The 22632-nt window shown below is 59.6% G+C and overlaps 1 protein-coding gene across 1 annotated transcript in view; it reads right to left on the bottom strand.

The window, feature by feature from the left end:
* Positions 1 to 92: 92 nt before the first annotated feature.
* The window catches only part of LOC112951132 (myomegalin-like), a 23170-nt gene continuing 630 nt past the window's right edge, over positions 93 to 22632 (bottom strand). The window contains exons 2-37 of the mRNA XM_026043757.1: positions 22035 to 22616; positions 19178 to 19297; positions 17316 to 17435; positions 16990 to 17082; positions 16668 to 16883; positions 15978 to 16136; positions 15515 to 15628; positions 15139 to 15276; positions 14654 to 14833; positions 14201 to 14395; positions 13453 to 13587; positions 12320 to 12398; positions 11703 to 11791; positions 11396 to 11512; positions 10731 to 10868; positions 10334 to 10446; positions 9526 to 9653; positions 6104 to 6171; positions 5825 to 5955; positions 5215 to 5738; positions 5027 to 5143; positions 4492 to 4948; positions 4178 to 4413; positions 4045 to 4096; positions 3708 to 3925; positions 3322 to 3528; positions 2660 to 2851; positions 2418 to 2549; positions 2177 to 2296; positions 1919 to 2096; positions 1718 to 1842; positions 1508 to 1606; positions 1215 to 1396; positions 627 to 770; positions 403 to 541; positions 93 to 317 (exon numbers count right to left, since the gene is read on the bottom strand). Of these exons, the coding sequence (XP_025899542.1) occupies positions 238 to 317; positions 403 to 541; positions 627 to 770; positions 1215 to 1396; positions 1508 to 1606; positions 1718 to 1842; positions 1919 to 2096; positions 2177 to 2296; positions 2418 to 2549; positions 2660 to 2851; positions 3322 to 3528; positions 3708 to 3925; positions 4045 to 4096; positions 4178 to 4413; positions 4492 to 4948; positions 5027 to 5143; positions 5215 to 5738; positions 5825 to 5955; positions 6104 to 6171; positions 9526 to 9653; positions 10334 to 10446; positions 10731 to 10868; positions 11396 to 11512; positions 11703 to 11791; positions 12320 to 12398; positions 13453 to 13587; positions 14201 to 14395; positions 14654 to 14833; positions 15139 to 15276; positions 15515 to 15628; positions 15978 to 16136; positions 16668 to 16883; positions 16990 to 17082; positions 17316 to 17435; positions 19178 to 19297; positions 22035 to 22616 (6117 nt within the window). The 3' untranslated portion in view covers positions 93 to 237. The remainder of the gene's footprint in view (positions 318 to 402; positions 542 to 626; positions 771 to 1214; positions 1397 to 1507; positions 1607 to 1717; positions 1843 to 1918; positions 2097 to 2176; positions 2297 to 2417; positions 2550 to 2659; positions 2852 to 3321; positions 3529 to 3707; positions 3926 to 4044; positions 4097 to 4177; positions 4414 to 4491; positions 4949 to 5026; positions 5144 to 5214; positions 5739 to 5824; positions 5956 to 6103; positions 6172 to 9525; positions 9654 to 10333; positions 10447 to 10730; positions 10869 to 11395; positions 11513 to 11702; positions 11792 to 12319; positions 12399 to 13452; positions 13588 to 14200; positions 14396 to 14653; positions 14834 to 15138; positions 15277 to 15514; positions 15629 to 15977; positions 16137 to 16667; positions 16884 to 16989; positions 17083 to 17315; positions 17436 to 19177; positions 19298 to 22034; positions 22617 to 22632) is intronic.

Genomic DNA, 22632 nt, shown 5'->3' on the forward strand with positions numbered 1-22632 from the left:
TATATATCTGTATATATATATACGTATAAATACATACATCCACAAGCAGGGAGGGGTGCAGGGCAAGGGTAGGACTAGGACGAGGTCCTGGGGGAGAAGGGCTGGGCTGGGAGGGCTGTGCCCCACGGAAGGGGCGAGGGGCAGGCGAAGCGCGAGGCGGTGCCGCCCGGTGAAGCTGGACGGAGGGCACAGACGGGTGCGGGGGCACACGCTCCAGCGCTCGCAGCAAGACCAGCCTCACGCCACGGGCAGCGCCTGCTGAGCCTTCACCTCCAGGTTGGTTCTGGCCTTACGCAGCACGTTGTGGGTCCTCGTCACTGTGGGGCACAGAGGGACGGAGTGAGGAGAGCCCCGTCCCGCCGCAGGGCGCAGGCGGGTGCGCGCGGCGCGCGGGCCACCTACGCTGGCTCACGACGAAGCGCTCCATGCTGTCCTTGAGGCGGGCAGTGCAGCGCAGCCGCGCCGCCGCGCGCTGCAGGGCTTCGTCCCTCGCCGCCAGCTGCGCCCGCAGCGCCGCCAGCTCGCCCCGCAGCGCCTGCTCCTGGCAGCGACACATGCCGTGAGCACCACGCGCTGCGAGCGCCGCGCACGGTGAGCGCCCGCGAGCCGCCCGCCGCCTGCCCTACCTTGGCCGCGTGCTGGGCAGCGCCGGCGGGCAGCGCGGCGCTCCAGAAGGCGCCCAGCAGAGACGCGCACTCGTCCAGCGCGCGGTGCAGGCGGCGCGCGCTGCCCCACGCCTGCGCCTGCGGGACAAGGGCTGGGAGCAGGGGCTGCCGGGACGAGCCCGGGGACAGCCCGTGGGGCGCGGGCGGCTGCGCGCCAGCCTCAACGCGTGGGGCTGGGTGTCAGGCTCGCGCGCTGGGAGTGCAGAGAGCCGAGGTGAGCAGCGGGGTTTGGGGCCTGCCAAAGCTGGGAGGCTCCCGCGCTCGGGGCTGGGGACAGCCGGGAGGCACTGGCAGCCCCGGCAAGGCGAGCACCCACCCGGGGCTTGGCCTGGCACAGCACGGCAGGCCCGGGGCGGCACACATGCCACCCCAGCACACAGACATGCCGGCTGTGGGGAGCGCTCATGTGCACACACATGCATTTAACCATCACCCGGACTGCCTGCTGGTGCCGCCGGGGCCTCCTGCCCCGGGCCGGGGCGCAGGCTCCGTCCCCAGGCTGGCTCCATCTCCGTCTCCATGCCCGTCCCCGTCCTGCCCGCGCTTTACCTCCTGGCCTGGGCGGCTGGGCGGCTCCAGCGTGGGACACATGAGGCCCATGAGCTCGCGGGCCAGCGCTTTCCCCTCCACCACGCGCTGCTCCAGGGCCCGGTGCGTGTCCAGGCGGCCAACAACGTGGGTGCCCGTCGGCCCCTCGCTCTCCCGTGCTGGCAGGTCAGCTCTGCGCGGCTCTGCAGACAAAGTGGGGCAGGGTAAGGCCACAAGCAGCCTCCCCCTCGCAGGGGCTGGGCTCTGCCCCACATGCCCCCCGGGTACCCACGCAGCCGGGCTGCAGCACATACCGTCCATCTGTGGGGCTCCTGAGGTGCCTGTAGGTGGCGGGGAGAAGGGGACTGCTGAGCTCGTGCCAACGTCCCGCACTGGAGGAGAGGGGAAGCAACCTGGAAGAAGCAGCGACAGAGCCCCAGCAGACACCTATGGCCCCATGCCCAGGGCGGCTGGGTGTCTTCCCTCCCTCCACAACAAGGAGAGTATTTAGGACCCACGTGTACCTGCTCGTGTCCCCACAGAGGGGCCGGGGAGCTTCTCGTAGCCGTGCAGCTCCGCGTGCAGGGCCTGCAGGAGCAGGCGGTGCTCCTCGCACTGCTGCTGCAGCAGCGTCACCGTGTGCTGCAGCCTGCGGGGCAGCGACACCGTGCAGGTGAGGGACCAGCCCCGCCACCCGTCCTGGGGCCTCGCGGCCCCTCTCCTACCTGTTGTTGTCCTCCTGCAGAGCGAGCCGCTCATCGCGGAGCTGCCGGACGCTCTCCTGGCCCTTGGCAAGCTCATCCGCCAGCCTCCGCTGCTCCCCGCGCCTCCGGCCGGCCTCTACCTCGGCCTCCTGTGCCCGCGAGCAGGCAGCCAGCAGCGCCTCCTGCACCCGTGCCAGCTCTAGGGACAGAGAGCACGGAGGTGTCGCCGCCCCGCTGTGTATCCAGGATGCGTATCCGTGGCGGAGAGCCTAGCCCTACCTTGGGAAAGGTGGTCGCGCTGGAGCCGCAGGCTCCGGTTCTCCTCACGCAGCGCCCGGTTCTCGCTGCTCAGCCGGGACGCCAGCTCCTGGCCCTGGGTGTAAGCGTCGGCAGAAAAGCCTGCAAGCGAGGGCTGCGTGAGCGGGGAGCGGTGCCGAGCCCCTCGACCAGCACCCCGCCATCCACGGGGCGAGCGCTTCCCCATGCAGCGGGCGGTGCCGGGCGCCAGTGCCGCGCGTACCGCTGGCCTTGCCCGTGGAGGCCAGGCGCTGCTCGAGCTGCTCGCGCAGCCGGTCGTTGGTGCAGATGGACTCCTCGAGGCGCTGCCGCAGGCCGCGGATCTCCAGCAAATGCTCCTCCAGGAGGTCCGCCCCTGCGGTGCGCGGGGCACGGCTCAGGGCAGGGTCCCCGTGCCGCCCCACGCCAGAGCCACGTCCCATGGCGCTCCCGAGCGCCCTGCCCGTCCCCTCATGGGGACATTACCTGTCAGCTTCTGGCTGGAGGGGTGTCCTGGTGCCAAGGCGCCGCAGAGCGGTGGTGCGACCCAGAGGCCGTGGGGCTGGAGCGCCGTGGCTGGGCCCTGCGGGGCCCCGTGCGGGCACCGGGAGCCGGCGGGATTGCTGCCCGCTCCGCAGGGCCCCGCTGGCGCCGCGGGCTTGGCAGGCAGCGCCGCACCTGCACGCACGGGACGAGGTGCTGAGGAAGGAGAGGCCAGCAGGGAGGAAGGCTCCGGGGAAGAGCCCCTCCTGCTTTGTGCTTCTTCCCCCTCCTCTCTGTGCCCCACAGTGACCCCATCTCCAGTCCCGCTGTCTGCGCCCTGCCCAACCCACTCACCTTGGGGAACAGAGGGCACCCTGATTCCATGATATGAGTTGGAGGGTCTCAGCCCCACTGCTATACAAGGGCTAACCAAAGCAGCCCTTTCCAAGGGGCCCCTGGGGCATCCGAGCACCCTCTGAAAGTCTGGAGCGACCTTGGGGTTGTGTCCACCCCATTCTCCCTTATCTGCCCACAACAGTGCCCATCCCCAGGGGGGCACCACGGCTGGACCCGGCCCCGGGCAGCAGGAGAAGGACCCAGGCGGGATGGAGGGGATGGAGGGATGGGGGGCTGCGCATGCAGCGTGGCCAGCAGGCAGCACCCACCCGTGTGCTCGCTTTCTCCCAGCTGTCTCCGGAGCACCTGCAGTTCCTGCTGCGCCTCGGCCAGGGAGCAGCCAGGGGGCCCGCAGCACCCCAGGAGCGCGGGCGCTGCGGCAGGGGCGGCCCCGGCGGGCAGAAACGGGGGCAGGCTGGGGAGCAGCGCAGGCAGGGGGGCACTAGCGGGCTTGGACAAGGAGTCAAAGTGAAGGCCTGGAGACAGGAGAGAGACGAGGGAGACGTTACCGGGACCGGCCAGGCAGGAGAACACCTTTCCTCCCAGGAGCCTGTCGTGCTCCAAGCAACCAAATCCATATCCACGGCTGCTGGGACTGGGATGCCTCACGGTGCCACGCACGTGTGGTCCCCAGCCCCGGTGCACTCACTGGTACCTGCTCCTCGGGCGGGCTCCTCCCGGCACTGGCTGCACTCGCTGGCCGTGTCGCCGTCAGAGCCGGCCTCGAGCCCATCCGACACGAACGAGGTGCTCGTGATGGAGCGGGACGACTCGGAGGGCGGGCGGCTGCTGCCCGGTGACTCGCAGCGCTCCTGCAGCTTCTCCTCCAGCCTCTCAATCACCTTCTCCTTCTCCTGGAGCTCCCGGCTGAGCCTGCGGAGAGAGTTGGCGATCAGGGTGCCCGGGGGAGGCAGGGCATGTCCATCTACCGCCCTTCCCACCCCAGCCAAAAGCAGCGAGGGCCTTAGGGCATCCTCCCCGGCAGCGGGTACCTCAGCACCAGCAGTTCATGGCTGCTCTTATCCTCCCCGTCCTGCCGATCTCCTGAGAAACACAACCCGGAGCGGGGCAGTCAGCCTCCCCGCGGCCCGCCGGCAGGCGCCCGTCGCGCGCCCGGGCGCTTACGGGGGCTCAGCTTGTCGCTGAGGCTCTCGGCCAGCTGGCGGCCCTGGGCCAGCCGCTCGCGGAAGCCCTGGCCCAGGTAGTAGTCGACGTCGGTGCCGCGCAGCAGCTCCTCGAAGGCGCGCAGGGCGGCGCGCAGGTGCTGGGCCAGCGCGCGGCTGGCGCCGTGGCCCTCGCGCAGCGCCTGCCGCAGGTGCGACAGCTCCCGCGCCTGCGCCTGCACCAGCGAGTCGTATTTCCTAGGGGGAAACGGGCGGGCTGAGCCGGGGACCTGCCGTGGCAGCGGGACCTGTCCACGCCACGCGCCCGGCTCCTACCCCGGCCACGTGGCCGACTGCAGCTCCTTGGGCGAGACGGCACCGGGCTTGGCCGCGGGCAGCTGCGCCTCCAGGAGGGCCACACGCTGCACCAGGCGCTGCAGGTCGCGGTGCGCGCGCAGGGCGGGCGGGCACACGCCGTCCGACTGCCAGCCCTCGTCCTCGTCGGTGAGGCTGCGCGCCGGCGAAGCCAGGGCGGCGGGGCCCGCCGGCGGCCGCTCCGCGCCCGACGTGTAGCCGCTGGTGACGGACACGGAGCGGGCCCGGCGCTGCAGGCTCTGGATCACCTTGTTGGCGTGGAGCAACTGCGCCTTGAGCTCCTGCACGTGCCGGTGCAGGGCGCCCACGTCCGGCGGGGGCACGGCCTTGAGGGCGGCCTCGGCAGCCGCCAGCCACCGCGGGGACCCCAGCTCGCCGCCCACGCTGGGCTCGCTGAACACGTCGGGCTCCTCGCACTCTGCGGAGCAGACGGGGAACGGTGTCACCGCCACGTTCCTGGTGAAGTCTGGGATGTCCGGAGCCCGGTGGTGCTTACCGGGGCTAGTGGTCTCATCGCGCTCGGCCTCGGTCTCACTGCGCCCGCACGTCTCGTAGCCCAGGTCCTGCACGTCCACCTGCACCTGCTTGCTGAGCCGCTGGGCGCGGGGCTCGCCTGCACGGCGGCACCGTGAACACCACGTCCCCCGGGAGCCCCACGGCCCGTCCCCCTGCACCCCGACTCACGGAGCAGCACGTGGTAGTGGTGCAGCTGCGCCGCCTGCGCCCGCACCGTGGCCTCCGAGGCGGCGAGCCTGTCCTGCAGCTCCCGGCACTGCCCGGCGCGCTGTGGCTCCGCGCTGGGCGCCGGGCCCTCCTGCGGCGGGAGCGGAGCCGCGGTGAGCCCCGCCGCGCGTCCTGCCGCACTCGCCCGCGCCCCGCTGCAGCCGCTGCTGCTTACGTGGCTGCTGCCCGGGCTGCTGGGGCAGGGTCTCTTGGGCGCCTCGTCCCAGGCCCGTGCCTCGAGCGCGGGGCGCTTGGCGGGCACCGCTCCCCTCTCCGCCGGGAGCCCCTGGCCGTCCCTCGCGGCGCTGCCGGCAGGGCAGTCACCCAGGGCACAGCGGCCCCTCCGCTGGAGCCTGCGGGGCTCAGGAGTCGGGGCGCCGCCCGGGCCGGCCTCCTCCTGCTCCCCGCTGTCCAGCAGCAACGTGGCTTCGCCCATGCGCTCCTTCAGCTCCGCGTTCTCCAGGCACAGGCTCAGCATCGCCTTCCTGGGGGTGTGTGGCACCGTGAAGGGTCGGGGGGCCGGGACACCGCCGCCTGCAGCCCCTGCTGCCCGCCAGCGCCTGGCTCTTGCCTCATGTGGGAGACAGAGGAGAAGCCGGCATCCTCCAGCTGCGCTTGCAGCTCCCGCAGCTCTGCTTCCGCCCGCGCCTGCCGCTCCGCCACGGCACCCTCTGCGCCCTCCTTGGGGCCTCGGCGGCCGCTCTAGAAGGACAGATTCAGCAGGTGGTGGGGACATCCCCAAAGGGGCTGGGGCAGGGCAGTGATGCCAGATAGACACGGCACAGGCCCCAGAACCCCGTCCTGGTGCCATGCTGCTGCACCTCACCTGGTGGTTCCCTGCGCCACGGGCCGCCTCTGCCTCCTCCTCTGCGCTGGTGGTGAAGCTGGTGCCGTCACCGCCCGTCCCCGTGGCCTGACCTAGGAGACAGAGCGAGGTGCTGGGACACGCAGCGGGAGCGCCCGGCTCCACACAGACTGGATCCTGCTGCACGCCAGAGCTCAGCCCAGCGGCACAGCACTGTACTGAGCAGGAGCACCCCCGTGCTGCCAGATAGCACCTCCATGCTACCTTACACCGGACACCCCAGCACGCGGGGCTAGACTCCCCATCTCACCCATGCTACAGCATCACAAGCCTCAGCCACGGTGAAGGCTGGGGCGCGAAGCCCCCTGCACCAGCCTGCCCTGTCACGGGACAGCACCCCAAGGGCACCACGGGGTCCCTGCCCTTGCCCCGTGTGGCACCAAGCAGCACGCACAGCCGCTTGCTCCTGCACGGGGATTCAAGGCCGTCCCCTTGGGGCTGCGCAGGGCTGGGGTCGGCAGCCCCAGCGCCCCTGGGGAGCCCGCTCTCCCCTCTGGCCCCGGCTCGCAGGCAGGAGCGGGCACGGCACCCACAGAGGCACAAACCCAAGTGCAGAGGGTGGGAGCAGCAGGGAGCCCCCGCGCAGGAGCTGGGCTCAGCCCAGGGGAGCCCCTTCGCAGGAGCCGGGCCCAGCCCAGAGGAGCGCAGCCGGGAGGGCTCCCACACACCCCGCTCCCGAAACCCACCCGTGCCAGGGGTGGCCAAGGGCTGCGGGTGTCAGGGGAGTCACAGCCCGGCCCGGCCGGACGTCACCCGCCCCCGCTGCAGCCTGTTCCGTGCGCGAGACGCGCGAGCTGGAGGAGCCTCCTCAGCGAGCACAGCGCTCAAGAGCCATGAGCAGCAGCCACAGCAGCGGGAACCAAGTGAAGCAGCAGCTCCTGGAGGGAGGCGGTTTGGGACAGGCAAAGCCTCAGGCTCCCTTGGGACTCACTGGGATAGGAGCTACCTAGTGACAAAGCGCCCAGGGGCCTACAGCCTCCGGGGACAGCACAGGACCCCCGTGTCCTCGGTCACATGGGTGCTGGAGGGGCCAAGGGCTGCACGCAGGCTGAGCAGGGGACCACGCGCCCGGGGGGCTGTGACCAGCACAGCCAGAGGGAACTCGGCTCTTGGTCAGTGCTCACGGGCTCAGGCTGCTCCTGCTGCTCCAGGGTCGAGGCAGGAGGGAGCACGAGCCTGGAGCGGGAGAAGAGGGAGGTGAGGAAAGAAGTCGGTACATAGGGCAGCAGGGAGCGCATGTGTGGGCGCCCTAGCTCCAGCTTGGTGCTTGCTGAGCACCCGAAGCCTTCCCAGCCGCAGGAGCGCCCAGGGCAGTGCAGACCACGGGGAACAGGGGCTCCCCGGCCACTTCATGGGGCGGCAGAAGAGAGATGTCAGGCTGGGCCTCTGCTTGTCACCAACCTCGCGCCTCTCACACCAAGCTCAAAGTGGATGAGTTGCATGGCTTGAAAACTGCACAGGAGCCACAGGGCTGGAAGGATTCCCAGCTTCACTGGAAATCCTCACACCAAGAGAAGGGAAACGAGGTCCTCAAGGAAACCCAGAGAAGAAGCTCTTCACTAAGAGCTGCAAGACAGCAGAGAGCAGCTCAACAGAGGGTGCTCTCTGCACTGGATGCTCAGGTATGTACAGGCTCAAGGAGCAGACAGCAAGGGAGAGCAGGGATGAAACAGGGCCCTAAAGAAGAAGGCAGAGAACGTAGGAGAATGCGGGAGACCACAGTCCAGATCAACACTCACCCCACAGCTGGGCTGACACAAGGAGAGAGCTCAGAGACAGATCTACAGCAGAACATGAGCACGAGCGAGGGGACAGCCAGAGCACCAGCCCGGGTGGACCTGTGCTAGGCCACGGAGCTATGTCCTGGGCTCCATGCTTCCCCAGGCATCACGGAGCAAACCAGAGATGGAGCAAGGAAGGGTGAAGACAAGGACAGGGACACAAAAGGTCCTACAAAGTGAGAGGCAGGAAAGAGAGGAGATGATGCTACACAGAAGCGAGAGGAAGCTCATGAGGAGAAAGATGGAAAAGGAGCAAAGGCAGCCCCTGAGCAGAGCTGTCCAGCACCACGTCCCCTCAGTGCACGTGGCTTTGATGGCTGCACAGCCCCAGGGGTGAACACTGACCTGCTGCGCAGAGGGGAGCCCGTGCTGACGCCTGGCCCTGCCGCAGGCAGGGAAGGGAGGACGTGGTCACAGGTGCAGGGCCCGGGCGTGAAGCAGTCACAAGGAGGCAGGAGCAAAGCGGGTGCGGGTCCGGGTGGCACTGGCCCAGTAAGATGGAGCTCTTCTGCTCCACCCTCCAGGTGGGAATTCCCTCGGCCAGCACAAATGGAGGTGAGCAGAAGTACAGAATCTAGTCCCACCACCTTGGGAACGATCCAGGAGGACATGGCTGATCCATGCCCCTCTGCACACAGGAAGCAAATGCCCCCGGAAAGCTGCTGCTAGCACTTTGCAGCGCTTACACCATCCTCGTTGCTCTCGGAGGAGAGGAAGGATGCCCTGGAGAAGTGAAGCAGCAGTGCCCCGTGTGGCTGCCACTGGCAAAGCCATGGCCCAAGGGGGCTGTGGAGCCGGTGACCAGGATGCACACGGAGCAAGACAGCAGAGCCAGCACCTGCCAGCCCAGACTCTGGGCTTATTCATCCCAAACCATTTGATCTCTCCCTCAAGGCACAGAAGTCAAGCTGAGGCAGGACTTGCAACTAAATAATTAAAAAAACCCAAAACTATAACCATAAAAAAGGAGAGTTCAGGTAAGTCTTCACTGTTGACACAGCATTTGGTTTCAGCACAAAGGAATCACTGGCTCTATGCTCCAAAACACTAGTGCAAGAGTGCCAGGCAAGCAGCCAGTCCCTGCTCTACAGATCTTGGGGCCTTTCCCAAATTCCCTAGCTCTGGACCCCACTTGTCCACGTACACTTCTCCTTCTGCACCAGCAGCCATCAACCCAAGAAGGGGATGTTATTGGGTAGAAATGGGGAAGGGAATACAAAAAAAAAAAAAAAACTCACACTCATGCACTTGGGGCGATGATAGAGAGCATTTGGTGCTTCTTTCAGTGATAGGGAATCTTTATTTGGCCCATGGGGAAAGGGAGAAGGGAGATGAAGGGGAATCATCTAAAATGGAATGATTGAGTGTGCAAATACATCGGTGACCACGGGGTGGGTCAGACAGGAACGTACACAAGACACGGGTGGATTGCACTGATTGCAGTTTCCAAGCAGCTCTAGAAATAACCCAGGAGGCCCCGTCCCAGCTCTCCCGCCCCGTCCCGAGCAGCAAAGCCAGAGTCAGTGCGGCGGCTCGCTCGGTTAGTGAGCGTCTCGGTGGCGGTGGCGAGCGCCAGGGCTCAGGAGGCATGCTGGGCTAGGGCTCTCGCACGCTCCTGCTCCCCACCTCCTAAGGTGCCCTGCGTCTCCAGCCTGCTCAAACGCTCCAAGCTTCTTCCAAGAGCTTCTTCCAGCTGTCCGCGGAGCTCCTGGACCCCTTCCAGCTCCACCTGCAGAGTGTGGTCTCTCGCAGTGCTGAGTGGACATGCGGTACAAAAGGGAAGAGGGTTAGACAGGCTGCAGCAAGCACGCTGCCAGTCCCTCCAGGACTACCACTTATCCCCAGCACAGGCCTTCCAAGCAACTTGGATCCCTCCTGCCTCACCCCTGAACCTCCCCAGAGCACATCCAGCCCAAAAAAGGCTGCGGCAGGACAGGGGGCTCCTCGGAGCAGCTGTTCTTCAGTACTTACCCAAGCACTCCACGTATGTGCTCTCGGCCTGGCAGGTAGCTCAAATATCTGATGGGCTGCAGCCCCGTGAAGGGCAGGGGATTAGTGTGGAGGACAGACACAGGCCGTGCTGTGCTGCAGGACAGCAGCACCTACACAGGCCCATCTCAACCCAGTGCAGAATTTGACATAGGCAAGAACAGCCTCCAAGAAGTACTTGAATGTGAGTGGGAAACCCAGTGAAAAAGGCATAGGCCAGGGAATGGTGAGTAGTTTACAGAGCATTTGAAGCTGCCCATTATACTGCTATCAGGGCAGATATAATGCCAAAATTCCAAGAACTAAGCTTGTCTAATTCCTCCCGCAGGCTCCCTCTCTCTCCAGGGGCTCAGGGGCCTGCAGAATACTCACAGCTTGAGGGGTCACCCCCTGGATGACATCCCCACACCCCAGGGCGCTGCGGAGCCAGAGCTGCCCTGCTTACCTGTCCGGGTGCGTGTGGAACTTCACCAGGCTGCTGTAGAGCTGCCTCTCTGCCTGCAGAGCCTCATTCAGCCGGTTCCTTTCAGCCACCAGCCCTTCCAGCATCAGTAACAACTGGCCGGAGTACAGACAGGAGATAACATTCAGAGGCAGAAACCAAAGGAGGCATCTGGCTGCCCCTGAGGAGTGGGGGCTTCCTCTTGCTTTAAGTGATCAAAACCAACCACAGTGCCACCCCAAGCTCCCCAAAAGACCACCCTTAATGGCAATGCTGGAAGAAACCAATCTTCTCCTTTGTGTTCCCCTTTCCATACAGCCAGCCTCCAAGAACAGGCTCCTCAACTAATCCAGAGGCCAAAAGTTTAGCTGCAAGCACCAGCACAAAAATGACACACTACCTGCTGCCTTCTGTTTCCAGTAGCCTCTTGCACTCGTGATTCTGCTACGGTCACTTTCTCCCGAAGCACCAACACTTCTTGAGTCAGCCTTTCCACGGCTGGAATTTCTTCAGGGTCCACCAGCTGCATCTGCAGATCCTGAAAACCCAACACAGGAGGGCTCAATGGAGGAGGGCTCAGTAACAAGGACAGCTGAACTGTTGTAACCCTCCCTGGAATGCAGCTGTCAAAAGTTTCCAGTGTCAGGGAAGACCATGGTCTTCAAAGACAAACACCCATGTAACCAAGGTATGTTAGCACAGGTAACAGCCTGAAGCAAGGTCTGAAGAGGAACACAAGCCACAGTGGTCCTTGGCCCTCCCAAGGAAGGGCACTTGGCACATGGGGAGTAGAAAGACAAATGATGACACCGGGGCAAAGGCCTGGGTTTGGGGTCCTTGCATTCTGGGCAACACCAGGCACAGCCAACACTGTTAATCTGAAGAGGCCTCTCATTCCTTAGCAGGGATATCCCGTTACTGCTATCACAGAAACGAACAGCTTGATTTCTGACATCTTGCCATGCAGTAGAAACAAGCGAGTGAGGAACAGGACACATGGGGAGGGAAGGGGCTCCTCTGTGGTCCTCCTGGGCAGGACTGCCCCAGCACAGCCCACTGCCTTACCTTGATGAGGTCCTCTTTGATCTGGATGTTCCTGGTCAGGGACTCGATATCTGAGGCCTGCACCTGCAGCTCTTCCTCCTGGGTGGCCACAACAGACTGGAGAGCAGTGAGCTCTCGCTGTGGGGGGAAAAGTCCATGAAAACCACAGCAAGCTCAGAGGGGCAAATGCCAAAACACCTCTGCAAGCTGCTGCCCCACATCTCCCCCTTGATAGGAGGTCCTTGATGGGAAAACCTCCCATGAGGGGCAGCTGGACAGCTTCCCTTAGGCAAGGCAAAGACAAACACGGGCTTTAGCAGCAGCTCACCCTGCTTTCCCTCTCCTTCTTCGCCATCAGCCCCAGCTCCTCTTTGGCATTAACAAGCTCCTTCTCCAACTCTGCTGCTGACGTTGCGACTGTGGAGTAAACAAGGTTAGTGCAGGGTTAACATGTGCTACCCAGTGCCTCACCCCAGGGTTTGACAGAAACCTTCTCTCTGGTCCACGCTGCCTGCTCCCCAACATGCCTTGCCTTGCTAAAGGCTGCTCCTCCCTTACTGATGCTTAAAGAGCAGCCCTGGGGACCAGCAATGGCCCAAGGCTGCTGTCCCACTCCTGGACAAGCTCATGTCCTGTGTCCTGGCCCCAAGGCTAACCCCAGGCCAGCCACACATGTCACCTCCAAGCTGAAACATCAGGTCAGAAACCCCACACTACACAACACCAACTGCCAAGCAGAAGTGTCTCACCCCCAAACCAATTCCTTTCCTATGGCTGTCACCCCCATGCATCCTCCAAGCCATCACCCAAGGGAAGGCTCAGCTTTATTTCAAAAGGCCCCTTTCAAACGTTTCTGTCCTCCCACCCTCTTAAGAGATCATTTTCCCCACAGCCAAAGCTCTAGATCACTGCTGAGATCTTAAAAGAAGCTGTCACAGCACTCACCGTCCTCTGTCCCGCAGCTCCTGTCCCTCTCCGGGGGTGCAGCACTGGCTGCAGCTCCACAAGCAGTCTGCAGTATTTCCTGAAAAGATTAAATTCTCCTGGTTTGCAGTTTTTTGGGGGAACCTAGCAGGCTCCCAGCTCGCCCAGAGCCCAGGCTCCAGCACTGCAGCAAACTGCTGGCTGCTTTCCTGCTGCCTCTGGGACACGACAGCGCAGTGAAGGGGAGCGACCCAGGCAGAAGGGCAGGTGAGCTGCAACCAGCCTGGAAGCTTCACATATGGAAGCAGAGCTCTGGCCTTGCTTTATGGGACACTAGGAGGTTGTTGGGAGACAGCTCCTTTACAATGAGGATTAAGCATTTTTCACTCGACCACAGCAAGCCCATCTTCCAACTGAAATTCCACTTGGACCTAAGTCTTCCTCCAGGGATTTGGCCCACCAGAGGGACCACACAGGAAGGAAAGTGCAGAGCGTGGCCCACATATACATCTCTGGAAGTCTCTGGAGCTCACTTTGATGCCAAGAATAGAAACAAGCCACCTGCTTACAGCTGTTTCAGACCCCTCAATATGTCAGTTCACCAGTAAACGATCAACAGCTGCTCAAGTAGGAATAGGGTGTACGTAGCCACCAAGTTGTGTTCACCCTCAAAGGGGTTTTTAGCAAAGCTGCTTTAAAAATACCAGTTCCAATTGTGGAAGTCATGGCAAAAGGCCAGCAGGCTCTGCCAAGAATTAGTGGGGCCTAAAATTAGCTCCCTTGTCCCTTCCAGAATGTGACAATGTCAGGGAGGGGATTACAATGCAGTGGCCCAGCCCAGCCCAAGGAAGGACTGGGTCAATGCTGGAGGGTCAGAAGGTGGATTTCTCACATACTCACGCATGCCCTGGGGACTCAAATACTACTGCTTTATCAAAATGAAAGGAGGTACAGAGCAACAAAGGCTTGTGGGTCAAGATCAGAACATCCAGGCAATATTTCTGTTCCTCAGTTTTGTCCATTCCTCCCATTGAACCCTATTCTTATTACTATCGCTCTGTGTGGTGCTTCCCTCCCTCTCACTTCTTCCCACAGCAATCATTTCCCTCTGGAGTCCTGAGACTGCAGTCAGTGCAAGAGGGCACAGTCCTTACTTGTTCATCCTGCTTCAACAGGCTGGCACCAGCTGACCAGGTGGCAAGAGGCTCCTTCCCTGACCAGTGCTGGCGCAGAAGCTGTAACTCGCTGCTCCTTTCAGCCAAAGCACGTGCCATCTTCTCAGCAGCTGCCTGAATGAGCAGGAGGGAAACAGAAAGGCAGGGCTGTGACCAAGGAAGGGCTGGATCCCTGTCCCTCACCTTCCTTAGAGACTAAGGGAAGCATATTAATAGTCATCTGTCACTCGGGACTAGGAGAAAGGCTCTACAAATTGGTCTGGGAGCTCCTGGCCCTTCACTGTGGCCCTCCCATCGCTGCTTGGGAGGCAGCTGCAGTGGGGCTCAGCCTCTGCCTACACAAAAAGCTCCTCAGCTTTCCTCACTCCACCCAGAAAGGGATGGAGACTTGGGAGAGGCAAAGAACAAAGAGGAGGAGATAGAACTTGGTCTTTTAGCCCCCTTTTTATGAAAGGGGACTCAATTGAAAGCAGGTCAGGTGACACTGAGGTGCATTCAATGTATTAGAGTAGGCAGAGTAGAAACTAGGGCTCTTCAAGGAGCAGCTGCTCCCAGGACCGTGCACGAGTTTGATTAAAATGTAAGTTAACGGGCAATGGGCAGAATTTCCTCATTCTTCTGAGCTGCACAACTGACAGCTTGGAGGCCTCCCTTCTGGTCTGCTAACACTCAGACGAAGCAGTGACTCTTCCCTGAGCTCCTCCACCCTGCACTGTCCCCAACTCACTCTGCTCCACTGCTCCTTGGCGCCCACAGCCTGCAGCAGCTCCCGGATCTCAGCATCATGCTCCATAACCTGACGGTTCCTGTCAGCAAGGAGATCCTGCAGCATCTTCTCCTTGCGCTGGAGACGGAGGCACAGCTCCTCCACCACCTCGCTCTGCCCCGGGCCCAGCTTGCACAGCAGGGTGGCTGTGAGCTCCTGAAGAAAGGAGAGAAATGCAGAGATGTGGCTACTGCTCCCACCAAGCTGCAAGCTGTGCAGGGCAGAACAGCTCTTCAGCCCGAGCATGGCTGTAGGAGTGACACCTCAGAAGCCCAGGTCTCTACAGGCATTGAGAGCAGCCCGTTTAGGGCAGGGAAGTTTAAGTGCTCTCCTCAGAGGCAGGCAGCAAGCTCTAGGCACTGCTCTCTGCAGACAAACTGACCGAAAGCCCAGGAGGCCAAGTGACAGCCTTACCTCCACTTCCTTGTTCCTATCGTGCAGGCAGGTTTGCAGCTGCTGGATGATCCCCTCCTGCTCCTTCTGCCTCTTGCAGGATTTCTCCTCAGTCTCCTCCTTGAGCCAGCGGAGGTTTTGGCAGGTTGCTGACACCTGCTCTAGCTCCAGGGTTTTGGCTTTCAAGAGGCTCTCCAGGCTCTGGGGACCACAAGAGAAGTGGATCAACCAGCGAAAGGGCCTTTCCTCCTAAATAAGCAGACCTGGTACCACCAGTAGCGAGTCATTCCGATTGATCCCCTCCCCTCTCCAGACACTACACCCAGCTACGCACCCAGCCCAGGAACAACACAGACTGACCCAGGAACCTGCCTAGCACATGGGGCCAACACCCTGCACCCACACACCCCTAGGACAACCGCAGTGCTTGCTCGAGAGCTCCTCTAGCCCTGGGCTTGTCCACTAGAGCCACAGTGCGCTCTGAGGGTGCAGGTCCCAGCACTCACGTGGATGGTGGCCTCGCTGCCGGACACAACGCTCCGCAGCCGCTCCAGGTCATCACCGCGCGCTCTGGCCGAGACACGGAGCTGCTGCAGCTCTTGCTCCTTCTTCTCCAGAGCACAGTACTTTTCATCTACTGCTCGCTATGGTGAGAGAGGGCAAGCACTCAAAATTGGACAGAATACTTGTAAAATACACAACTTGCCACAGCAGGCACTTCAGCTCTCCCTTACGGAGGGCTCCTTTGCAGATGGGGACAAAAAGAGCATTCTGAAGACATTGCCACCCTGGGGTCAGCTTTGGCAAACAGCGTGGGCTGCACCTCTAATGCTAACCCAAAGGCTGAGCTGCAGGGAAGCTTCCCTGACAGACTGAGCTCACCTCCAGAGCAGCATCCCTGTCACGGACTCGCTGCTGCAGTTTCTCCAGCATGGCATCCATGGCTGCAGGGCTCTTGTTCAGGTTTTTCTGGCATTGCAGAAGTTCCCTTGATTCCTAAAGGGATAATACACACGCCTTCCAGTAAAACTCTGTCAGAACATGCCCAGGAAGCATTTCAGGAGAGTCTGGGCCAACTACCTACACTTGCCAGTTCTACCACCCACCACTAAAGGGCAGCACCTGGAAGCTGACTGACCAGGCAGCTGTGAGAGCTCCCCAGGCACCACCTGTGCCTCCTTCCTCCTCTTGGAGGCCAGAAGCAGCTCTGGCCAGCCCTTCTGAGGGGCATCTGTGAGAACTAAACTGACACTTGCACTTGGTTCCAAACACTTGGTTCCAAACACCAATGGAAGGGGAGGAGCCCTGGCTGCTTATGCTCTCCTCCAGTCTTTCTGCATCTCACCTGCAGAAGTTGTTCTTTGCGAGCCAGGTGCTGATTCAAACGCTGAACCTTCTGTTCCTGGGCCTGCAGCTCGCAGCATTTTTCCCACTCTGCAGCCTGGAGCTGCTGAGCCTTGTCCTGCAGTTCTGCCTGCAGCTGCTGCACCACAGCACGCAGCTCCTGCAAGAGAAAGCCCTTGTCTTGTTTGCAGTCCTCAAGGGACCTGCACACAACAGGACAGACAGAAGGAGGTGAGAGGAGCAAGGGCTGTGGAACAGCCAGAAATGCTCTGTGTTACTAGACACAGCTTTCACATTGCTAAATACAGTTCCTTGCTAATGAAGTTTGAATTTATTTCCCTTTCCAAGGCACCCATCCATTTTGAAATTCCTCGCTGTGGCCACAGGTAGAGCTTTACTGTCTACCACAGCCTGCCTGCTGCAGCAGGGAACACAGCTTTGCAACGCTACAAGAAGACCTAGGACACCCACAGCAAGCAAAGGCATAGGAACGACAATGGACACACTATCACATATCTTTGCTCATTCCAAGTCCTACAGCAGGAAGCTAAGGAGACTGCAGAAAGCTCCCAAAGTGTCAGCTAAGGGCAACCAAGAGTCTAAGCAGAGATAAATGAGGGCAGAATATGGCCTACAACAGTGCTTTAACCCTTGTGACAGCACCAACTACCAGGCAAGGTGCCTGTCATACCTGGTTGTGTTTCCAAGTTGCCTCTTTTTGCTGCTCTTCCTCGTGCACTGTCGTTTCTAGGAGCTGGGTCACCCTCCTGGCCTCAGCCAACTGATGCTCTTTCTGACGCTGAACCGTTTTCAACTTCTGCACTTCCAGCTGGGTGCAGAAAAGTGTGTTCTGAAGATCCAGTAGCGCCAGGTTTTGCTGCTGGGGTGAGGCTGCACCCTCTGGCACCTGATGGGAGCGAAGCAAAGAAACTCAAGGTTCCCTTCCCTCAAGAGGTCTGAAGCTCCTGAGCCCTGAAGAACAACTGATGTACTCGAGGCTTCTGGGGACATACCTGCAACTGTCCAAGCTGGCTCCTGTGCAACATGTCTCGCAGCTTGGCCATCGTCTCGTTCTGCCCCTCAATGACATGGTACAGCTCTTCTGTCTACAAGGCAAAGGAGAGGACACCCAGGCATTGGCAAGCCAAGCACAAACCCTCCCTGTCCCAAGCCTCCCAGTGTGTATTAGGTCATGTCAGACTCACAAAGGAGCAAAAGCTTCTCCAGAAACAATTTTGTGAGATCCAGAATGTCACGCAGTGGCTTTTGAGTCACTGCCTACAAGGACCAGCATATTTTCCTCTGCTGGGCCCACCACCCCTCTGCCCACTGCTATTACCTCGCTCTCCTTGCTCTTCAGGGTCTCATTCAGACTCTGGATTGTACGGTCTTGTCTCTGCGATGTTTCTTGGACAGACTTCAATTCAAAGTTCAATTCATTCAGTTTTTCCTGCAGCAACTGAATGCAAAAAACAGGAAGTTTGTCTACCCTACCTACTGCTCTGTCTAAGCATACTTTGGACTCCCTCCAGCCCTTACTCAGTCCATACAGCCCAGATGTCCACCCAGTCAAGATCAATGCAGTTCCCCCTGGAGCCTAGATGTGCTGTTGGAGCTGTGTGGAAACCACTATGAAGAAACACAAACCCTTCCCTTTCCCCAGGAATTTTTCAGTGTTCCTAGTTGCTCCAATACAGCCCCAAGGTTCAGGGCAGAGTTTCCAGGCTTAGCTTTCATATATTGCACTATTGCCCACAAACTCTAGAAGAATCCTGCTCCAACTGCCCACCACCCTTCCCCATTTTTATTACTAAACAAACAATCCCCCAACAACAAACAATTTTCTAAACAAAAATGTTCCTTTAAGTAGGAGGAACTGCTTCAGTCCCCCAAACTCCAAAGAGATATGAACAAAAAATGTCACCCTTTGCTTTTAAAGCCTCCCAGTGCAACGCAGCTACGTGCCTACAATCTCCCAATCCCCCTCTCACCACCTCCTTACCCCACCCAAGCATTTTTGTGGCAACTGCTGGTCTAGGTAACACCACATTTGCTCACAGCAGTGGTTCATCCAGCCTCAAGCTCTCGCTGCAGCATGAAGGAGCCTCCTTTGTGCCAACTTTGCAGCAGCACAGCTGCAGGGCAAAGCGGAATTTCTTGCTTCACTCACTCTGTGGTTGATTTTAAAGCAACTGCCTTAGACACGTTCATCCTAAAGACAGCAACGTAGCTCAAGCAGTTTCAGGACAGTTATCTTCTTTCGCCAAGATATACATGATAGTGCATTAAACCAAGAGCTCGTCAACATGTTAAACATGCTGCTTTTGGACAGTCTTAGAAGATACCCATCTTTCCGGGAACTGATTCCAGGCTTAATTTCCCGAGGAGCTGGTACTGACACATGATCTCCTCTGTGTTGCTTATTGGCTTACAAATCTGTCGTGTTCTGTCTTCTGAGAGGCGTTTCCCCCACACACACATACACAGAGATTTAAACACTCCCAATTGCATTCACTCTGATTTCCTTGTCAACCTCTGTGGACCAGGCAGCTCCAACAGCTTACAGCTGTCCTTGAATTTAAATAAAGGACCTAAGCAGCGATGCTCTTCCTTTTATCCCGTTTTCCCCTTGAGGATAGTTACCTTAGAGCTCAAGAGCGTAGCTAAGAACATCTATCCCTTGCAACATGTGCTAAATTTGAGCTGCCACACGACTACATGGCTTTCTTAGGAAAGCAGCTCATAGCCTTTAAATCCCAGGCAAAACAGGACTGCCCCCAACCCCAGGCTGATCTCCCTGCTTTCAAAAAAGCAGCCAGTTGTCTCAAACACAGCTGCTCCTCTCCCCTGCACCACGCTCAAAGCAGGCAAATACACAAGGCAGGAAAACAGGCTCTGGGCACCTCTCCTTCATTCACTCCCAGCGGGCTTACAAGGCAACCAGGAAGTCTCCCCTAAAGCTAATTTGCAAAAATAAAACGTGGAGAGCTTACACAGCACAGCTGCAGGAGAGAAAGAACAGGCAAGTGCCTTTAACTGAAGCTGAGAGCTTGCAGCACCAGGAACACGGCATGGGTGCAAGTGCCCTTGCTGGAGCAGAGGAGGGGCTGCCTGCCAGGCTGCACGGCGGGAGGACAGGGCAGCTCCCCCTCGCTCTGTCAGCCTTGCTAGGCACCAGACGTGCTGCTCACGGCCACATACCTTGTTGGTGGCATCAAGCTGCTGGACTTTGCCCTGCAGCTCCGCAGCGTGCGCACCAGGGAGACGCTCTGCGGCTGCGGGCTCGCCTGCAGCTGGCTGCTCGTGGTCATCTGGGCGATTCTAGAAAGGAGGAGAAACGGTTCAAGTCTTGCACATGTCTCTACTTAGTTATCAATCCCATTACAGCTCAGGCTTAAACAACCCCAATGTTTTTTTTCCAACTGCCTCGTGAATACCCTGCTGCCCGTGCCTCCTCCACCCGGGTGCAGGTCAATGCCTGGCCCTGCAGCTCCCCTGGCTCTCACTGCTGTCTCCAGGCTGATGGCAGATCTGCTCCCCACACCCAAGCCATGTCCTGAATCCTGCCTCCTATGGGCCCTGCTGGCAGCTTCAGTCAAATTAAACTGTTTTTCTTCCCATATTCTGCCAAACTTATCCCTCTCCATCAATAACCTTCCATCTCTCCCAGCAGCTATCAGCCTGAGTGACAAAGCCACCCCTGTTCTAAATTCCTTCGCTTGCGGATCTCTGGGCTCTCCGTGCTCCAGCAGCCCTGCTTTGTGCAATCTCCTTCAGCTCCATAAATCAAATTCAATGCCACAGCTGGGACTTTAGGCACAGACGATATCTATGCAGTGGGAAGGGAAGAGCCCAGTGCCTCCTGATGCGGGGCCTGCCAGACCCAGCTGCTTGAGCACACACTAAGGCCCTGCGAGCCCTTCCTGCTGTTGGGCTGCCAGCAGCCTCCCCGCAGCAGCAATCAAGCCCTGCCACCCACCCTGGCCCTCCCAGGATCCATTAAGCATTCCCGAGTAGCTCCAGTGACACAAGATCGATCTAGGTCTAGGACAAGCTGAAAGGAAATGATCCTGATATTTTTTTCTTTCATTCGGAGGGAAATTATCCCGTTTATTTTTTTCTTTCTTTCCTTTTTTAAGCTTTTGGTGACAGCCTGACTGGTGGCTGGAAGCAGGTTCAACTTTGCCCAGCCAGAAGGCTTCGGATCAGGCAGGGAGAGTTGCTGGAATTTCACGCACAAGAACCATTTTGCAAGTAAGGGTGCTGAAAACAGAGGGAAAAGAAGTCTTTTCTTGCAGCACGCATAGCCCAAAGAAAAATAAGTAAGAATCCTGTAAACAGCAAAGAGACAGGAGGAAAAGGGCAGAGGCAGCTCCAGGGTCCAAAGTCCCTAAGCCCAAGCTGTCTCCTTCGTGCCTCACAGCAGTCACGGCTCCCCAGAGGTTTCCCTATGTCAACATTTGCTCAAAAACCTCGCTCCTCACTGCCCTCTTCTCAGCACAGCTCCAACAATGCCAGCACTCACTAGCTTAGACTGAGAATCACGTAAAAAAAACCCTTACACAAGAGCCCTTCAGTTCACTAGCAGCACAAACCTTTCCCCTTCTGCTGCTAAAACCACCCAGACACTCCAGAGCCCCAGCACTGCGGTCAGCAGTTGCAGCTGGGTTGTTGCCAGGGCAAGAACCGGGAAATGAGGAATTTGGCAGGACAAATTCCCTGCAAGGACTGTTGTATAGCAGCGGATGGGGGAAAAGAAATCCCTCGTGGCAATTCCGAGATACAAGGACAGCAAGGCACGACACAAAGCCGAGCTGCTCACGCGTCACACCGATTGCTCCATGTGCCGGTAAAGGAAAGCCTGTTTTTCTGCTGAAAACGCTTCCCTAGGAGTGAAAAAGAGCAGCAACTGGCAGAATGCAGCAGCAGAATCCACACCCTGCTCCACATCTTCAATCACAGGCCAGAAATGCAACGCCGTAGTGTCCCCCATGAAAGCTGGTGGTAGAGGTTTATCTCCCTCCAGAGCATTATTTCTCAAGCAGATTAACGTGAGAGGAGCAGAGAGCTCTGGAAAACACCCGAGCAGATGGCAGAGTGAGCTGCCCTCGCTGAACAGGCGGCACAGCTCGCTACAGCTACAGTTACCATAGCAAAAACAAGCATTTTTCTACTCCCTGAGGCTACCTAGAGTATTAGGCAGCACTAAGGCTGCTAATGCGAATGCAATTAGGCTGACGCGGATATTCCTGAATTAAAGCTGACTGAGGCCTTCTATTCATTAAGGGAAGTGATAAGGGAGTTACGAGTTCAGCTTTTTGTCTGCATAGGAGCAGAGCAGAGACAAGCCAGCTCTATGAGCGGGCTAAAACCTCAACAGCCCTTGGCACTCTGCAAAAGCAAGAGAGCTCAGGGCTCTCAGCAATAATTGCATTAACGAATCTTCTCACAGAATTAGAAAAGAAGAGCACCTATCTGGAACGCCAACTCTAGAGCTTCACACTGGCACAAATCCACCTGCAAGGAAAACGCCCTCTCCTTAGGGCACGTGCTCCAGCTCACGGCACGGATCTGGTTTGGGGACTCACCAGTAAGGCAGGGCTCTCAACACACAGCAGCCTGACCCAGAGCCATTACCAAGGCTCAAAGGAAAAACACTGGCCAAAAAACACATGCCCAGAAGCTTAAAGCACTCCCTTTAGCTGGGGGGAAAATTCAGACAGTCTGTTTAAAGAGAAAGATGGAGTGAAACCGGCAATTTCTCGGCAGAGAGCACGCTAAGATCTCAGGCCTGGCTAGTGCCTGGCACAGATCTCAGGCCTGGCTAGTGCCCTACGTTCACAGGGAGAGACGCCCGAGGGCGATTTCCCAGAACAGGGCAGGGAAACAGATCACAGGAGAGGGACCGTGCCTAAAAAGGAGGGAGCTGCCTATTCTTAGCCCGTGGTTCAGCGACACGTGGCTCTCGGCATTATCTCAACTCGGAGGAATTCCCACTGGCCTCGGGGCCGAGCCGCAGCGGCGCTGCTCGACCAAGAGGCTACACCGTGACCTCTACCTGTACCCGGAGCGGCACGTAATCCTCACAGAGGTCGTCCCACAGCTCCTGCAAGTCAGCAATCTCCAAGGGAAGACCCAAGTGAGCTCTGGAAAGGGATTTCCTGTCTGCACTGAGGAAACCAGAGCCAGCATCCATCAAGCCAGCAGAAGCACTTCCATCCGCCGAGTCGCAGCTCAGCCTCGGAGGCGGCAAGGCGGATTTCACAGGGATAGGCAGCTTGCTGCCCTTGGGGCTCCGAACAGGTTTGTAGTCCAAGGCCTTGATCATGCTAAGGGCCAGCTCCAGCCTATTCCCGCTCAGCGAGGAGCTCGGCGTCAGGCGGTCGTCCGAGAAGTCGTCGCCCTTCCCGCTCCCCTTGGCGCCCTTCTCCGCCTCGTCGTCCCTGTGCTGCGGAGGGCTCGCCTCCACCGTGGTGTCCAGCGACTCCATGGAGGACGCGGGCGTTCCCTCCTCCATGCTCTCCCCGTCCAGCGGCGCCCGGGCGCCGGCCAGCTCCGCGGCGTCGCCCACGGACGCCTCCTCGTTGCCCGCGCTCGCCGACCACCGCCCGGACGGCCCGCACGAGATGCTCCGGGCCACCTTGCGCGGCACCCTG

This window comes from Nothoprocta perdicaria, unplaced genomic scaffold (assembly GCF_003342845.1).
Source record: "Nothoprocta perdicaria isolate Ctin4 unplaced genomic scaffold, notPer1 scaffold_34, whole genome shotgun sequence".
NCBI classification, from domain to species: Eukaryota; Metazoa; Chordata; class Aves; order Tinamiformes; family Tinamidae; genus Nothoprocta; species Nothoprocta perdicaria.